Source organism: Choloepus didactylus, chromosome 1 (genome assembly GCF_015220235.1).
Source record: "Choloepus didactylus isolate mChoDid1 chromosome 1, mChoDid1.pri, whole genome shotgun sequence".
In the NCBI taxonomy this organism is placed as follows: Eukaryota; Metazoa; Chordata; class Mammalia; order Pilosa; family Megalonychidae; genus Choloepus; species Choloepus didactylus.
In genome coordinates, this window is record NC_051307.1 from 208,963,234 (window position 1) to 208,982,677 (window position 19,444).

The 19,444-nt window shown below is 40.5% G+C and overlaps 2 protein-coding genes across 9 annotated transcripts in view; both read right to left on the reverse strand.

The window, feature by feature from the left end:
• The window catches only part of ERC2 (ELKS/RAB6-interacting/CAST family member 2), a 1,046,379-nt gene that overhangs the window by 107,668 nt on the left and 919,267 nt on the right, over positions 1–19,444 (reverse strand). The gene's annotated exons all lie outside the window — the stretch shown is intronic.
• LOC119505687 (small integral membrane protein 10-like protein 1) lies at positions 14,738–15,652 on the reverse strand. The gene has a single exon (XM_037798557.1). The coding sequence runs from the start codon at positions 15,524–15,526 to the stop codon at positions 15,320–15,322; it is 207 nt and encodes a 68-aa protein (XP_037654485.1). The 5' UTR covers positions 15,527–15,652; the 3' UTR covers positions 14,738–15,319.

Here is a 19,444-nt window from a genome sequence, read left to right on the forward strand (position 1 = left end):
AGCTGGGAGGCATCTGGGTAGGGAGGCCCTTTTTAGGTCCTGGAGCACTGTACAAGGTTCTGTTTTTTTTTTTTTTTTAAGTTTAAAACCATTGGAGTACATGGTCAGTGAGGTCACTGAAGACCTCTGGTTTCTAAGTAAACAATTATCTTATTCTAGATTCTACAAAGTAAAAGATCAAGAGACAGTTGGAAAAGATACGGACATTCTCTTTCCTTGAGTCCAAGGAAAAAGACATTTGTCAGGGATAGGAAAGAAAGACATCCTAGCACTCATCAGTCTGTTGGTCTGAAACATTTCTTTCCTGCTTTGTACTGCTCTCCCTTCCTCATATGGAAAACTGTCTACAGAAATGACAATACTTTGCCAAAAACTGTCCAGTTTTCCTCAGGTAAAATAACAATCATTCATCCCAACTACATGAACTTAATTAATTAATTATCCATTAGGTCATAAAGATACCCAGTGATTGTTTATGCCATTATGTATTCTATACTGTTAAGCCAATGATAATTGTAGCCAAAATGAATTAAGGATGTGTGTGCCCATTTCTGTGCTTTATAGTTAGTACCTCTTTTGAGCCTAGAGTCACCTAAAAAGTAGGTCCCAGTAGCATTCCCATTTTTTAGAAAAGAAAACTGAGGAAGAAATGGCAGAGCTATTTCAAGTTCCATAGCCTACACTCAAAACCACTATACTATGTGGAAGAGATTAATTATACAACCTGCAACTTTAAAAATGTAGGTTTCACTCTTATTTTCTCTGAAAAACAAATAATCTACCACTTTGAGGGTGCTTATCATCATATCCAATGATATGAACCATAAAACTGTTTTGGATGTTTATTTTTGAATGTTTATTTCATACTTATGATGTCCACTAAGCAAATCTGCTATGTTCATATTATCCCCTCAAAAGAAAATATATTATTTAATTTTTAACTTTTATCTTATCCTTCCTTGGGCCTTGAAACAGCACAAGATGGTTACACACTGTTCTTGTCATAAGATACTAGCAGTATGCTGGGAAAAGCATGCTGGGAAGAAATGTTGTTCAGCATTTATGTTTGTGTTAAAAAAATTTTTTTTTTAAAAAGAGCTTGTGTAAATCACAAAGTTGACAAATTTCACAGCTTAGTCATGGTTAACATATCAGATTTCAAGGTTTGACAGGGATCAAGAAAAAATCATATTAGAGTTACCACTATTAGTAGATTCTTTGATATTTAGTAAAGAAACTCCAAGCTCTCCAGACCCCATGGCCCACTGCATGCCAAGCATGTTCTCCCATGGATGCAGGGCATCCATTCATCCAGGTAGAGCAAACGGGATCCTCTAGCTATCACAGGAGTGAGCCAGTGCCTGGTGGGCCCGGGAGAAAGGTCTAGCATCCTACAGAACAAAGCAAGTTTTCTCATTTATGACTCAGTTCATAAAACTGTAGGGAAAACAACAACATCCTGTTTGTACATAACACAGGCACTTCACCCTAAAATCTCATGCACCAAAGAGAGGACCGAATGACGACTGTTTTTCGAACTACCATATTTTAGGTAAAAATGTTTTCATGTTTTTATGAGGAGGTAATTCAGCAGAGGCCTGTTGCTAAAAGAAGTCCCAGGCAAGCAGGGACTTCAAAAAGCCTGCTGCCTGTGGAGCCATTTGGCCTGGGGGCTGCATATCCTCTTTCTGTAAGAGGCTGACTGGTTTGTCAACTTTGCATAAAAGACAGCCAATTTGTCAGCCATTTGCTTTCATTCTCTTTCTGTGTCTTCCTAAGGATAAACTCCATATACCTTCTGGTCTTCAATATCATATGTCCGACTGGAGGATGGAAATTCACTCGTGTCTCAGGCCCATTTCCTTCCCAGGCGATCCTCCTGGGTCTTATAGGATGTCCTTAATCAGAACCACATTACTGGGCTAGAGGAAGTCCTTTCGCAGACGTTGGCAAGACTCTATGGCAAATTAGTTTCAGAACGTGGAAGGTCAGATTGGAAATAAAAGCTGCAGTTATCTATTGTGTTTTCTTTAGTTGAGAAAATTAAGGCAGGGTGCCTAACCCTTAAGAAACCAAGATTTGGATAAGTAGTAGCCACTTAGAGAGGAGTTCCTTTGACTGCTGAGCACAATAGTCGGTTGTGGAAACGGAAAGTTCTCACATTCCAGGTATTCAGGGCATGAGCAAAGATTTTCTCATTTTATCCAGATAGGCTTTTATGTCTCAGCAGCAACTTAAGTTGGTAAAATAAAACAGATCTAAGGTACTACAAGTTTTGTCAAAAAATATAATTGTTTGCCACACTCAACTAAGTTTGTGTGTGTATGTATACACAAATACATATATGCATATATATGTGTGTGTTAGACAAATAAAGCATATCTTTAACAATAATAATAGTAATAATAATGATAACAACTACCATTTTTCATGCTTTTATGTGGCAGGCACTATTACCCTCCATGCTTACTTCATTTAATCTCACAATAAACTTGCATGGTATGGACTATCTTTGTCCTAATTTCACGGATGAAAAAACTGAGATTAGAAAAAGGATTCAAGCCACAAAGTTAGTCATTGAGCCGAAAGTCAAACCCAGGAGTGCCTGACTCCTGAACTGGTGTTTTTCATCACTGTGGTCTTCTGAGCCCTGGAAATTCTCCTGACATCAGTTCCATCGCAATGCACGTCCCAGCTGATTTTTAAAAGAATAAAAGTTTCCTGGGGGTAGGCACTCACTCACACACAAGTGGGAAGTAGACAGGCGTTGGCCCAGCCCCATCCTTCATCACAGGAGGGTGGCCAGCGGGGCTCTGGGCAGATGGAGGTGAAGGGCTAAGAAAAGGGAGACGCTGTTGCAGAAACCAAGGCCAGGTCCTTGGCAAATCTGCACAGGCCCAGCATGGCTAAGGAGGCCCTGAGAACCAGAAGGACCACAGCTTAGTGGAAATCTCTCCCCCATCCAATTTCAGACTGATAGCCTTCCCTTCTCATGAATGGGCTTGCCTGAGAGACTTGAGACAAGAAACATTCCAGTCTGCCTCTACCTTAGCTAACACCATGGGGCAGCTAACAATTACAGAAGGAATGAACTTTTTCATCAAACGCCCTTCCATAAAACCATTTCCCAGGAAATGTAACACAGCATGGAGCTGGCTGGCTGCAATTTTCCGCCAACAATGAGCATCCAGGGGCACAGGTACTATATTTAAACGATTTTCCTCCAGCTTTTTGGCAAGGCTTGCTCTCAAGGAGACTTACTGAGTTGGGCTGAGGTCTCCTTCCCCTCAGGCCAGTAGGATTGGAATGTTTAATACAACCCTGTCTCTTCAACACCCATGTGTAAAACACCAATAAACAAGCCGGCAAAGACCTGCAGGCCTAATTGCCTTTTAACTCCACCAAGATGATAAACTCTCAGAGCAAGGAAGGAAAGACTCCCAGGGATTTAACAAGTTTATCTGCCTGCCACTTGAACATTTTCTGTCTGCCTACACTTCAGTGAATTCACCTATAAAAGGATAAAAGGGCCCCAAACCTCAGAACTCTCAATGGCCAAGAAGCCCCAGATTCAAAACGTATGCCCAGAAAAAATCAACCCGTTAACACAACCGAGTTTTTGTGTGTTTGTTTTACGTGTTTGTAAGGCCTGGAGCTAGGAAAGTGGGGCCACCCCCCTGTTTCTGAGTACCTGCCATTTCCCTTTTATTGACCAAGGCCTACAAACCTTTGTAAAGAAAACTGTTCTCACAAGGAAGCTGGGAAAGGCAACTCATCCTAAAACCTTTAAAATTTAAGTCAGGGGATTGTCCCAACAGGAAAGAAACCATATATGTCCCTAGTGAGGGAGAAAGGGTGTGTGATCATCACAGTCAGTAATCCCATGTTCAACTCTGCAAGGCCAACTTTTTTTTCTTTAATCTCCCTCGGAGTGAACTTTAAGAGTTCAGTGTTTTGGTTGTTGTTGGTTTGCACCCAACCATCCAGAAGAAAAATTCTAAGAGTTCTGTATCTATTGGAGTTAAAGTGGAAATACAAAGCAAAACAAAAGACTTGGGGGAAGGATGGGAGTGGGGGAGCAGAGAAGAGCTGCCATTTCAAGATATGAAAGTAGGGTAAATGGGCATAACCTCTCTGGAAGTCCATTTGACAATATTTATAATAATATAAATGTGCAACTTTGCTTTATAGGGATTTATTCTAAAGAATTTATTGGCCAAGTGACTAACAGAACACTTGAAAGAATGAAATGTTCATTATTAAAGAAGGACTGGTAAAATAATGCAAAATTTTGTACTCAGCAATCATAAAAAATGATGCTGTCAGGTTATATTTATTGAGACATGGAAAGGTATACAATATGCAATGTTAAGTTCAGCAGATTATAAAACAGGACTAATAATATGATCCTGTTCTTTTGTTTTTTTGTTCTTAAAGAGGCTATATGTAGAAAAAAATCTAGAAAGGTACATAGTTCACCAAAACGTTAATAGTTATTTCTGGATAGTTACATTGGAGGTGATTTTAATTTCTTTTGCATAGGCTTTTGAATTGGTAATAAAAATGCAATACTTTTAAAAATCAGTTAAAACACTAAAGCTAAAAAATAATACAAAACATCCTACCACCATTATTTCCCCCACTCAACAGGAAAAGAATCACCTCTAAAATAATGTTATGGAAAGACCCAGCTTCCTTTTCTCAAGAAGACATGAGTAAAGAACATTAAAGGATTTGGTCTTGACTTATCAGCATATATAACCTTTGTTCAAGTGCATTTTCCAATGAGATGGAAGTTGAATGGTAAAACTACCAGGGGGCTGAAAATGCCAGTGGGTATAAATTCCCAGATGGCCTGTGTTTATCTATCTCCAACTTTAAATCAGGGTACAAAGCTAGGACTCCTCTATTAAGCTGACCTATTCCACTTAATAAAACAAGAGCAACTCTACTGTAGAGCATTTGCCAACTGAAAAATCTGGAGTACTATTTTTCTGTTCAAATCTCATACATGTTTTCCCTATTGGAATCTGGAAACTGGACAAATTCTGAAGGAATCCAAAGGAATTTCTTTAGAAAAGAATTCTGTTAACACCAAAAGGTCCCCAAGCACTACACAAAATAAATGCTAGATTGCCTTCTGCTGAAATGTAAAAGCAGAGGTTCAAACCGAAAATGATGTGACCTTCATACCAAGCTTTGTGTGCATCGGGGCTTATGAATTTGTACACTTATCCCTGTATATTTCTGCATCTCCCTGTTTCATAATTTCATAATCAGTTCCAGATTTCACTATTTGTTCCACATTGTAAGGCACGGAAATCCAGATATGAGAGATGCAAAGTTTAAGGGTATGGAAGGATAATGGAAAGTACAGTATAAATTAAAACCAAAATTTAAGTTTGGTCTCCAACCCACTGAGAAGTTACAAGTTTAACACACACTTCTGACCCTCAGAAACTTTTAGAACACGGAGACATGTGCAAGGATTTCATGTGCAAATGGACCCTTGAGTGGAAAGAGTTTCTTTCTAATGACTGGAGCTATGGGAAGCTAAAAGTTGTGGGTACATCTGCCAAGGCACTCAAAGGCTACTCTCAAAATTCAAATCTCTTTCCCTAGATTACAAGACAGAGTAAACTGAAAGATCAGTTTAAGGTAGGATAAGTGTCATCTTTTCAGTTCAAAGGCAACTGGCCTCCCTATGGGTTTCAACTGGAGGTTTTCTTGAAGGTTTGCTCACAAATTCATTAAAAAAAAATTCACTGACTTCAGTAGATAGACTTTGGCCCTAAACAGATAACCTGAGCTCTTCATTGCCCTGCAAAACGACTGTTTACCTTTGAATCTCTGAAAATGGGGATTAAGTTGGCTGTTTGCATTTTACCTGGAGGATGACCCCATTCCACTGATCACTGAGTCCCTGGGCAATGACCTGGTTGATCAATGATATCAAACGTATCTCTACAATGCATCCTCTTTTAAAATGCAAATCCCTTCACAGATTGGCTTATGATATTTGCTTTAGATGTAGTACTGCTTGATATTGTTCACAAAAAAAATATTTCAGGTAACGTATCAAATTTTTAAAAATCCAAGTTTAATTTTTAACCAACTTGAAAAATGGGTGGTGTTTTTAGGTGCATAAACTTAGTTTTAAACTCCGTCTTGGATTTTACCTACTCAAATGCTATAGAGAATGAAGTGTCACATCAGATCTTGGTGGGCTCTTGGGAGCAGCATCTCCTTGCTTTTCACAATGACTCTGCACATTCCCAAGAGGGCTCAGTGTAAACACCTACACCAGCCCCTGGTTTTCTGCCTGTAGCCCCATGGTCTGCTTCCTCCTCACCCCATAATCTAAAACATCTCCTCTTCGCAGGTATATGGTCTTGGATTTGTCACGGTGAATGTGAGACTTTACAAGGCCAATAAAATGACAGCTGCACAGATGGGATGGGGTGGCTTTTACCGACTCTGTGAAACACCACCGCCTTTAACTCCTAGGGATCAGGAACTTGAAAGCACTCAGATTCACTTAGCTCTGTGTTTGTCATAAAGTTAAGGCTAATCAGATTTTCCCCAATTTGCAGCCCAATCTTAAATCCTCAAGCTTCTCCTATGCAAACTTAACTGATGGAAGATGTGATTATGCCTTCTCAGATCATAAATTCTAGATATTTATAACATAACTGTTGTCATTTAGGTCAATTAAGATGCTTTTACTGGATTGGAACAACTACCTATGGGGCTTGTCAAATACTTCAACAGTGGTTTAATGACCCTTTAAGGTGATTTTATCTTATAGGGGTATGAAAGATGGCTGGATAGCAAAATGGACAGGAGGCCCTTGAAGCATTTTTTTTTCATGTTATGAATATCCATACCCCATTTCCACTCTGTCCCTGAAAACTCAGACCACTTCCTTATCCATAAAAACTACTATGATTCTAAAACCTCCCCAAGTTGCTTCCTTTGATCACTTTTTCTCCTCCAAAGACCTGAGAGAGAGATAATATCTCTTGAGACACTCTATGATACAAGTGGCAGACTGGCCAAACACACAGCTGGGAAATGCCAGACTTTTCCATGTGCAAAAAATGTCCCTGAAGATAACTGGGTTTTATTTTTCACATGGGGCAACAACAACCAAAAAAAAAAAAAAAAAAAAAAAAAACCAAAAAACACTTTTTTTGCTTGCTTTTTCTTTTTAAAATTTGTTTTCTTATTTTTTTCTTTTTCTTTTCTTTTGTTTTTTTTCTTTCCTTTTTTTTTTTTTTTTTTTTGTTGTTGTTGTTTATTTTTCCCAACTGGAAGGCAGTATAGGGTGATAACAAAGAAAGAATCAAATATATCTGAAGATTTGGTATTGACAGGTTACAGCTCCTCCTTTTCCCTTGTGGAATATCATTTATCTCCACCATGCACTGAAAGCGATAGCCTCCCTCCCTCTGATTCTTCTTTCAACAAGGCCCCTGAGACTCACTATATCCCAGGTACTGTGCTAGGCCCAGAATGGTGATATCACGGAACTCCCAGACTGGTTAGAGACACTGACACATTAATAATTACACTACAAGGTATTAACAGGCAATGAGAGAGCCAGGCACAGAGAATTCTGGACGTACTGACAAGTGGTATCATTTCCACTTTTGGATGGAAGGAGTGGTCAGGGAAGATTCCTTGGGAGGAAGGATTCTTAACATACGTTTGGAAAATGTGAGGAGACAGCTAGGCCAATTAGTGGGGGTAGCGCATTCCTGGCAAGGAGACAATAAGGACAGATGTGGATTTGAGGAGGGTCTGGGGTGTAGGGTGTAGGGTGTGTGGAGAATGCCAAACAGGTCAGTGTTCCAGAACACGGCATCCCTGACATGGTGAGAGCTGTGTCTGGAAAGGGAAGCTGGGGCAAGATCCTGCAAGGCTTTGGATTCACGTTAGGTACTCTGATACCTTGGTCGTTCAAGGGAGAGCTGGTATAACAGTGTTCTTTTCCCAGCACCAACTGGACAGTTTGGTAACAACTTTTTCCTTTACCTAAATCTATTTGCTCTGTGCCTCCATCACAGCTGACTGACACTCTAAAATCTTCTAGTCTAACTTGACAAACATAACCGTTTGAAACTTCTTGGTAGACAATATTTTGCCTTTGATTACCACTACTTGTATCAGCCAGACAAAGCGTCCAGAATTCCACCTGGTGAACAGATACTAAGTGCTGAGTTTGTACAAGGCACTGTTCTGGGGATAAGTCAGAAATGTGGGGGAGGAGGCGTGAACTCAGCAGGCAGTGGGATTTTGAGGACCACAGTGATATGCCCGCCTGGATTTTAGAAATTAAAAGGCCTTTTATCAACCTGATATTTTTTCTTTCACAATCCAATGATGATAATTCATTTGCATTTGACAAAAAAAAAAGCACATCTGCTAGGTGAAAGCAAGATACTATAAATGAAAATATACTACAGCATTTGAAAGTCAACAATATGGGAAGTGCAAGCTACCAGTAATGTCCCCAAATTAGCTGAATAAATGTGCTACAGAGATGTAGGGCCAGAAAGTGACAGTTTCAACCCAGAGAGCCATAATTTCTTAAAGCAATCAAATTGTAGTTCATTTTCAAGAGTTTTTGTTGTTGTTGCTGTTGTTAAAAATGTAGAATATTCAACTTTGTTTGTTTGTTTATATTCTGCCTTGTTTCAAAAAGGATTAAAGCACCTAATGCCAAATAGAAGAGGCTCATATTACTGGAGCAGGGAAGGGAGGGGGCTTGAGTTACATTTGCCAGGCAAATGTCAAGCTCATTCCAATGGGACTTGGATGGTGTTGCTGTAAACTCAGAAGGTTTTTCTAAAACAGAAAATCCTGGTTTAACACCACAATTCTCCAGCTGCTGAGCAACAGGGGAGGATCTAAGAACCCATTTCTAAAGGAAATCTGGGACCCAATGAGCTTTACTGGCTGAACAAAATCTCACATAAAGAATTTGAGTTTCTTCATTTGTTCTCAATGCCCAGTTGTAAATTTACATATATTTGGCCCCCAAGAATGGTGTAAGGTGGCACAGTTCAGTAATGAGGCTCAGGCTCCATTGCCTGGTTCAAATCTCAGTTTCAACACTGTGGTAAGTCACTTAACCTTTTAGTACCTTAGTTTCCTCATCTGAGAATGTACCTGAGAGGATGATTGTGAAGATTACAAGAACTAGTACATACAAATAGTGCTTGGCACATATTAAGTGTTCAATAAATATTAGTTATAATTATTATTTTTTAGTTCTCTGTTAAGTACAGAGAGAACAAGAGAATTAAAACAACAATAAATGGCTTTGTCATAAACAACTTACAGTCTAGCTGGAGTCAAGATTGCTTCAGGAGAAACCATGGTGACAGAGAGAAGGGGATTATGGGTAAAATTGGACTTGTGCCCTAAGAGCCTCAGGAAGTCAGAAGAGAGGCAGACGATGCATTTCCAAAATTTTAGAGGAGGCTTCCTAAAGGGGACTATCTATTGGCTGAATTCAAAAGGTAGAATTTAGATAGATAAAGGGGCATTTCAGATCATGGCAAGCAATATTTATAAAAACATGGAAACATGAATGAACACTATATATTTTTAGAAGAGGAAAAAATACCCCATTATCTGGGAGTGGTGGAAAATTCACAGAAATTGCTCAAGGGGACCCATCTGGAAGAAATCTGAGGACCAGGCAGAGGTAGTTCAACCTATTGTGGTTGGAAGCAGGGAGAAACTGGCAATCTGTCATCAGGGAGGGACACAGAGAAAGTGGTATATCAGGAAGTTGAACCTGGCTGGGGCACGCAGGTGGACTGTGCTTGCAGGAAAGATCTGAGTCAGGGAAGTCACTAAGGGGGTGCCGGAGGGGTGAGATACTGTGCCCAACACCAGCATGGTGCTGAGATGACAGCGAGGAAGCTGTGGATGGGAGAGGTGCTCTCTGGGAAGAACTGGCTGACCGTGGTCAGTGAGTAGATCTGAGGTCTAAGTGCACAAGATCTGGAGTCAGACAGCATGTGTTTGAGGCCCAACTCCATCACTCAGCAGCCCTGTAGCTCAAGGTACTGATGGACGTGGTGTAAGCTCAACTTCCTCCTTTGCAAAATGGAAATTAGAGTGTTCCTACTTCATTTGTACAAAAAACACTTAGCACAATGCTTGGCTCCTCCTAAAGTGGTTCTAAAATGGTGATCACTTCTGCAGGGTTGGTGTGATGAAGAACGAGGAAGCAAAAGTGAGAGACACAAAACCTGAGGTTCTACAACTGTTCCCTAAGCCACTGATGGAGACACAGGCCTGGCCACTCCCTGGTTCCTTCTTCAGGAGACCTTATTAACATTTGATATCAGTTATTTAATGCCTCAGAGACAAATTTAGCTACAGTATGAATGGACACTTCATTATTGCATCCCTTTTATTATATACCTAATCTACTTCCATCTTGCCATGGAAACCAAGTTTTTCCAAAAATACTGGACAAAAAGAAAATGGTGATAATTTTGCCTCAAATTAAAGGAATAGCTTAAGTTAAAATTAAAAAAAAAAAAAAAAGTAATTACTTTGCACTTTATTTTATAAGAAGAGGGAGGAAGAAAGATGACACATTGTGCCAGTGATTACCTGCCCATTTTAAGCTCTGTCAGCCACACAAACACTTAAACCAAAGCTAAATCCAGGATGCATTATCCCTTTAAGCCCCTGTGTTAACTCAGGGGACTGAAAGGCATGTCTGCATTTCTACAGGAGGTTCTTAGTGGGTTCAGAAGACATGCCCTATTTTCTCAGCTAGGTGTGTTCCAAAAAATCTAAACTGAATATATTTTTTAGTTCCTTAAAGATGTTTCTCATTTACTTAAGTTTCCCAAAATCCATCTTGCACAATGCAAATTGCAAAGACAAGTCACCCTTTACCTGGAATGAACAGCTAAGGAAGTGGGTAACCAGGGAAAGTCTTCCTCAGCATGCCTTTTTGACCCTTGCAAAACTGTCCTTGATGGCCCTGAGTTTGCAAGTCTTTGCCTCCCTGTTAAGCTGTGAGGTATGTGGAAAGGAGGTTTCAAGAAAAGCCACAAAATCAAAGGAGATCAGGCAAAATGACCTGCTGTTGATCAGTGCTGATAATCAGCACTAGTGGTCACAGATGTCAGGACAGATGAAAGACTTCAAGAAACTAGTAGGAAAAAAATGATCCAATAACTTCTCTAAGTCTACTAAAGCATATTTGCCAAAGAACGGACCCTCAAGTCAACCTGGGCCATGGAATGCCTGAGCAATTTTTTTTTCCATCCTTTACACATCCAACTGTCTAACATTACAACGTAAATGAGCTGTTATTAGCCAGCCCTGCTTTCTTACTGAATAAAGCCAAGCCAGTGATGGTTCTGATTGTAGAAAGAAATCAATTGCTTCTCAGGGTTCTTCGGATGTGATGGCATTAGAAAAGTGACCTCTAATAGATTGCAAGATAAAGAATCGCCACTTCTCAACAAATAAATAAAACCAAAAAAAGAAATGCCTCCACATACCAAAGAAGCTCCACAATCACTCTTAATTTATTAACCGTTCATAAAAGCACAGGTTGTAGGGTCTCTTGGACCTGGAGTTTTATCCAACACATAATAGCCATGTGACCTTGGGTAAGTAGCAACACCTCTGAGTCTGAGCTCCTAGCCTTTACAATGGAGCCCGTTATCTCCCCATCTCACACAAGGTGAGGCTCAGTGGGGCTTATGCTTATCAAGCATTTAGGATTCTGCCTGGCAGGTGGTAATTGTTCAGTGTTATTATTTAGGGCAATAAGTAAGTTAACTTATTTCCAATAGAGAAATCTTTCCTGAATGAGACAAGAACAAATCAAAACTTGGCTCCAGCTCTATAATACTGTTGGGTCACCTCTTCTCTAGAAATTCCCATTTTCATTGGGTCCATTTAACAACCACCTTCAGTACAGCAGATCAGATTGGCCATTGGGTGATCCAGTGCTGTCATTTCAACTCTTGGAAACTATAAATCATCCAGGCAAGAAGAGTGGGAGGGCAAGTGACTAAAGTCATTGAACGGTGGGACCATGGAATTGCCAGGTCCTAGGACACCTTCTAGTTTAACTGCTTAATGGTACAGCTACCAGGAGGGAAAGTGCCTTGTCATGGGCCACAGGTCATGGAAGGGGTGGAGGCAGAACTAAAATCCTCAATTCAGGGACTTTCTAACCACCGCTATTTATAATTTTTTGGAAGTAATTCTTACTGGCCACTGCCACTTTTATTTCAAGGGGATTATCTGTTCCCTGGAGTTTAAGTAGAACTTGACTATAAAATTATCTGCACCGGGTGCCATCTTTTGGTGGGAAGGGCCATATTTTAGCTATTTGGTTCTTTCCATGGTTACTGATATATTCAGGCTTGCCTTCTATTTTATTCTGAGTCATATTTGGGAATTTTTATATATTCGGGAAATTTCTCATTGTATCTAAATTTTTTTTCTTCTCTATTTTTTTCTTCCTTTACCTGGAAAAAGATTAGACTACGACTGAACCAATAAAACTTTCAGTGACAATGGAAGTCTTCTATTATCTGCATTGCACAATATAGATAGACCTGCACTGTTCAGTACTGCAGCCACTAGCCACATATGGCTATTGTGACTAAGGAACCGAATTTTAAATTTTACTGAATTATAGTTAATTTAAATTTAAACATAAATAGTCACATGCGGATAGTGATTACCAGATTGGACAGTGCAAATTTATAAATGATCTTTTCAAAGATTTAGGTTTTGACTATATTGGTTGCTATTACTGCTGTTGATGTTTTCTACTTCATTTATTTATGCTTTTGCCTTTTTAAAAAAATTTCCTTCCTTCTGCTTCTTTATGTTTACTCTGACAATTTTATGAAGACCGGAGCAGGGTTTCACTGAGGCTTGAATTCCTTCTTCCTTGGATTCAGGTGCCACAGGCTCAGTAGAAAAAGACCAGCGAAAAGGTGATTGAAAAGAGAAGATGAAAAGCTGAAGACCTCCCAGATGAAAGCCAAGCCAGAAACCTGGCTGTTAAGAATAGTTTCTCTCCTTGAAAAAAATGAACTAGTGGAATCCAGAGTGACACTGAAAGGGAAATCAAAATGCTTGAAGAGCAGGTTGTGGACTTGAACTCCCAGGTAACTGGATTCCAGCTTGGGACGTAATGTGCTGACACAGGATACAGGGTCCTGATAGCCTTGCTGATGTGTGGACACCACGGGGCTTTTTCATATAGGGAATTTTTTTTTTTTTTTTTTTTTTTTTTTTTTTTTTTATGTCTGTTTTAAGTTTTATTCACATCTTAATGTTATATTCTGTTACAACATATAATGCTTATGTGTATATATCCAGCACTAAGACAGACATTTATAAATCTCAAACTGACCTTTCAAGGTGGGTATTTTTACTCTCATTTAACAGTTTAAGAAACCAAAGATTAGGTGGATAAATAGACTTACTTAAGGCCAGGAAACTAGTTTGTATTTTAACAGAGAACTGCCTGATTTAAAACTTCAATCCCATTCTACTTTTAGGTGGATCTTAACCAGTGGTGTATACTTTTAATCATCTGGGGAATTTTAAAAAACGAAATTTATTTAAATTAACTTTACTCAAAGAAATACATATAAGTAGTTAAAAAAAAATCAAACAATACCATTAGACTAGTAGTGAAATACAGCTTTGCTCTGCTTTTTCTGTCTACCTCTGATTTCCTTTCTCCAAAGACAACCACATTTATCTTGGCTATTTCTTATTGTAGTTACCTCCATTTTTCTAAATACCATGTCTATAGTACTTTTCTGGATGGTTTTTTATATTAGGTTTTGATTGACTCTCCCTAATTACATATACACCTCACCCCTCTCCTTTTCCCCCAATGTTATATAATCATTTCTTGTTAAATCAATATTCAGTGTTTACAAAATAATGTAACACCCTCTCCTTTTCCCCAATGTTATATAATCATTTCTTGTTAAATCAATATTCAGTGTTTACAAAATAATGGCCAATTTTATATGACTAGTTTTATCCACAGTTGAGGTCTGCAGTGTTGTTCATTAACAACTTTTAACTTCTGGAGTTCACAATCGTCTGTTTTGTTTTCTTCATGTGTTAAATCTACACATAATTAAGTAACCTCGGAACTCTTTGAAAACTAAAAATCTATTTGTACATTCAAATGCATGAAGTACTATTAACAATTTTTCTTTTTGAGACATCCCAACTGAACTCTCCATCTTTAGGCATTTCCAGTTGATTTCATGCTATTTTCTCCTACCCTCCTCTCTCTTTAATAAAGCTATATACCACTTTAGACTTTGTGGCTACCGTTTAAGTAATATAACATGTCTTCTTTCAACAACAAACAGTACCTCTTAACTTCCCACTTCATAAGGAGGCCACTATCATTCCATTTACTTTCTCCTCCCCCATTAATATCTCCACTTGCAAACCCTAACCTTTTACATTATCAAGCTGATAACATTTGCATTCTACTTTGTAACCATAATTAAGTAGTCCCTTAAAAGATAAAAACATAAACAGCACTTACATTATTATGATTAAATATGATTCACTGAACAGCCAAACTTTGTACTATGACTGCATGCCCTTCTCTCAGGTTCCAAGGTCTTGACATAGTCCTTGAAACAACCTTATTCATAGGGACAATGAAATAGAGTTCACTTTCTTGCAGTACCACCATTGTTAGATATCCCGCAGCATTTTACTTTGCTTGGTATTTGGAGAATGCCTCTCCGGTACAGGTTTGTTTTTCACCTGAAGTTTGATTGTTGATATTTACTCTTGTGGGATGAAGAAATGTAATGCTACCACATCGTACCCTTAATCTCTTCCTCTTCTTCCTCATTCACTGTATTACTTACAAAACAATCCAAAATTCCTGAAGGGTACTGGTTTCCTTATGGTTTGGACCATGAGTTTCTTGCACACATAAAAAATTTTTTTCTAAAAAGTTTAGCAGCCTTCCGTTTTTATAATGCATCCTCTGCCCTTTGTCACATCCTTAAATTTCTCCTGTTTCTATTTTAAGGTTGCTCGTCTTCTTAAATATTTCCGTGGGTCTTAATTTAAATTCTCTTCTTCCGGAATCGCATAACTCCTTTCTCCTCCCAGCAAGCAATCCGCGACCATCAGGAGAGCAAAGCCGCCTGGGAATATCGCGAGACCACAGGGCTTCCCGGGGGTAACTGGGAGTAGCTCCAGTTAGCTGTGAGGCCTCGGGTGGGTCCGCCATCACGCCTGCAATTTAATCAGGGCTCTAAAAGTGTACCTGCAAGCGGATGTTGAGGATCACGGAGCCCGCGACGTAGAAGTATGGGAAGTTCATGCGCAGCTGCCAGGCCAAGTCGAAGAAGGCAAGCAGAGTGCGGGCGAGTCCCTTGCAGAAGACTTGGTAGGAGCCAGAGGCCGCGGTCAGGCCTGAGGCCCTGACGACCAAGGCCGAGGAAGCCGCCTCAGTGATCATGGACTCGGCGTTGACACCCGCCCAGCTTCTGGAGGCGGGTTCGCCGACTGAGAGCCCGGACAGAGAGAGGCTACGGGCTACGCTGCCGCCGGCCCCAGACCTGCGCCTCTCGTTTGGCTGCTTCCTTCCCGGCCCATATAGGGAATTTTTAATACAAGTGGAGTCACAAACCAGGAGCTTAGCTATCCAGAGATTTCTATCATTTGGGACTAAGAAGTGGGGATGGAAGCAACAGGAAAAAGAGGTAGAAGAACTACTGTAAAAAGACAGAGAGAAATCTCTCTCTGCCTCCAGGGAACCATCCTCCATAAAACAAGAATTCATTACACTTCCAGTCCCCCAGGACTTGCTGCCTACCCCAAGACGAGCCAATGTGCAATATACATTATAACGCTCCGAACTGGAAGGGATGCTAGGGCAGTGGGGTGACCAGAAGGCTGAGAGTCCCAGAGACAGATCGGAAGCCACTGAGCAACACATTCTGAAAAGCTTAGGCTGATTCTTTGATGCCTGAGGTTGGGAGGAAGGGGAGAGGCTTACGCTAAGGGGACTCTGAAACACCAGAAACAAAGGGAATGAATCTGAAACACACTGAAACTTATGATGACTTAGAGAACACTTTAGGTAAAGTTAGCTTATGATTTAAGTTTTTCTGGTGATTTTAGTAGAGTAATTCTTGTGTTTTCTTTTCTTTCTTTTTTTTTTTTAAATGATATTCCTCACCTCACTTTTTGTTATCTTTGGATCATACTCTAAATGGCTAAAGAATCCTAAATACTTACAATTATGTAATTATAACCATAAAACTAAGGACTCAGGTACTAGCTGCTCCCTGATAATTTATTTCATTAAGCAGCCAATTATAGTGCTGGGCCCCCTGCCAGCGGCGAGGAGCCCAATGGTAAAGTATATAGATTAGGCACTTCTCCTGGATGGGTTTTCTACTGAAGGCAGGCAGACAGGCTAGCAAATAAGTAACATAATTCACATGGTGACAGCTATCAAGGGTACAGAACAGGAGACTGTGCTAGAGAGGACCTGGAGGGCCGGGGAGTGTCTTGGATGGTGTGGTTTGGGTGATCCCTTGGGGGTTACAGCTAAGCTGAGACCTCTGTGAAGGGAAGCCAGCCTGGTAAAGCTCGAGGGCAGTGGGCTCCAGGCACAGGAGATGGCAAGTTTAGAGGTCCTGAGGTAGGAATAAGCTTGTCATGTTGGGGGCAGAAAGCAAGCTGGGGTTCCAGGAGTAGGTGAACCAGGGTGTGGTAGCAGGAGATGATTTGGGGGAGAGACAGGGCCACCAGACCACATGGGCCCCCATGAGATGGAGTAAAAACTCTGGATTAATTAAGGTTCATGAGATATTTGAAGCCGTGCTCCTAAAGTATACTGTCAGCTCAGGCAGTTCTTTACACTTCCTTACTGACTCTAGAAACATGGTAGCCCCTACTCCGGGCGAGTTTCCCTCAAAGATAGGGCAGAGTACATCTATGCTTTTTGCTCAGGGATTTTGGGTGGCAAGAAACCAAGTTCTTCCAAGAACTCCCCATGTGTCCATGACCATCAAAGACCCTATCACAGGGGCTTCCCGGAGCTCAGGGGCCTCCCTGCTGGGCACACAATAAACCTGGGTAGTCCCAAACCCCTTGATGATCATTCCTGCTTCCACTTCTGGGTTTTATACAAAGATTTTTTTTTTCCTGCCACTGGGAGAAGTACATAAAAATAGGTATGCCACTTGAAAATTAAACAAAGCGTAAATGTCCTGGGGGGCTTGCCTGTGAACCAGATAACACTGGAGAATCTAAGTGTAGGAAGTCACGTAACTTAAAAATAAGAGAGAAAGAAAGGATCGTGGCGGTAGTAATGATCGGTTTGGAAAAAAAAAAAATAGAAAAATAGATGGAAAGAATTTGGAAGGTAACAACTTCCAGATGGTCCTGGTGGTGAAGATAGCTATATATAGAGAAAGAGGGGCTAATTAGTTCCTGGGCTGAGGCTCCAGTTTCTGTTAAGTGAGTGATTGTCTCACGGTGGTTTAGTTCAATTCTAGGGGACACACACCACATCGCAAGTAAATTAAGTATTTTTTTCCCCCCCAAGCAATGGGAATTGCCCAAACTTAATACAATTAATTAAGACTCAATGAATGTTTAATTTAGCTCTGGTGCTTATACCAGGGACACAATGAGCTCTTTGTTTTCACAAAGACTCCTAAATATTGGAAAAAGGAAAGAGAGCAAGGGTTAGTCAATAGCTTTCTCCTGAATGCTCAGATGCACAAGTTAGTTTCCAAATGTAACAGCCAATTCAGTGAAAACCCAGAGATTGCCCATAAAGAGGCTGTGGGCCTTCTAGGAGGAAAGAAAAAATATTGCCTCACACCTCCAAGTTGGCATCAAAAGCTACAAGGTCGTCTTTCAAACTTCCCCTTAGAAACTCTAGCTCTGCCAACTAAATGGACCATCTTTACAAAGTATGCTCAAGTAATCTCTCACTAGGTTTCTTCCTACTTTTGAGTCAGGAGGTCTCAGCACTGAAAAGAAGGAATGAGAAAATGTAGGAGGTCGGAAAAGTTGTTGAAATGTTCCTTCCAGAATACTATGACCAAATGGACAGCTTTTGGCCAGCCACCGACCACCACTTGGCAGGCAGCTGGACAAAGATATGGGATTTTCATTACTTTAGAATCCATTCTGTTGGCTCCTGAGATAATTCTGCAAAGAACAACAGCAGCAATAAAAAAGGTTTCTATGTTCTGTGTATCTACTGTGCGTCAGCTCTGTGTGTGGTGCTCCATGTACATTATCTCATTCAACTTCCACAACAACATTTAGGAGTCAGTGCTGTTACAGCCCCCTATGGAACATATGTGGAAGCTGAAGCCTTGAATTATTAAGTCCCTTGCCCATGTTCTCATAGCTAGTAAATGGGGGAACTGGGATTGCAACCAAGGATGCTTGACTCTGGAGCCTCTGCACTCATTCTAGCTCACACCTGATACTGTGCTGAGTTACTCTCTAAATGAACTCCCATAGGGTGGATGAGCCAAAAATTGCCAAACAGCTGGCTTTCTCTATGCACACCAGCAGAGGAAGGCCCTATTCTTTAGCCAGAGAAGAAATGTGCTGCTGTGTGCTCATTTACATACCAACCCATAGCTGGAAAGTGGCAAGAACCACCGGTGGATTCAGAGAACAATGGCTTTCCACCACAGTCAAGTCGGACTAAGAATTAACTGGTTGGAGAAGACAAGTGAGGAGGCCCAGGGTATGGATGACTGTGATGTTCAAGCCAATTTTCTGGAATCTGATCTTAATCCACACTTAATCTACTGTTGGAAGGCCCATCAGGCTCTGGGAACACAGCCTTGGGAGACCAGGTGATGGAGCTAAGGGCCAAGTCTATTGGCCCAAAAGCCCATCTCTCCATTCTCTTGAATTTGGTTTTCGTGGAAGCCCAAGGTGTAGACCAAAGACACCCAGCTTGGTCCATTCTATAGGACTTTTAGCAGCTTGAGGTGATGCTGAGTCCTACCTAGAACTTTAGTGACCACTCAAGAGAAGATGTAACTCATCTAAACAATCATTACATCACAAAATTTACAGCACTATAGGTATAACTTACACCCATATCACCTCTCTCCCAATTACTACCACCTTGCTGTCAAGATGCTCGACAAAATTCTGTGGAAGGAAGGAAGGGAAGAAAGAAGGAAGAAAAGAAGTTGGTTAGTTAGAAATTTCCAAGAGATTAAATGGCTTACGAGGGGTCACCAGGTTAGTGGCAAAACCATGACTAGAACAGAAGTATCCAAACCCCTGATATATGGTCTTCCCATCATATCATCCTGTGTCTAGTACATTGCCTGGCCTAGAGAAGCACTCGATAAATATTCTCTCAGAGCAAACCTTAAAGAGC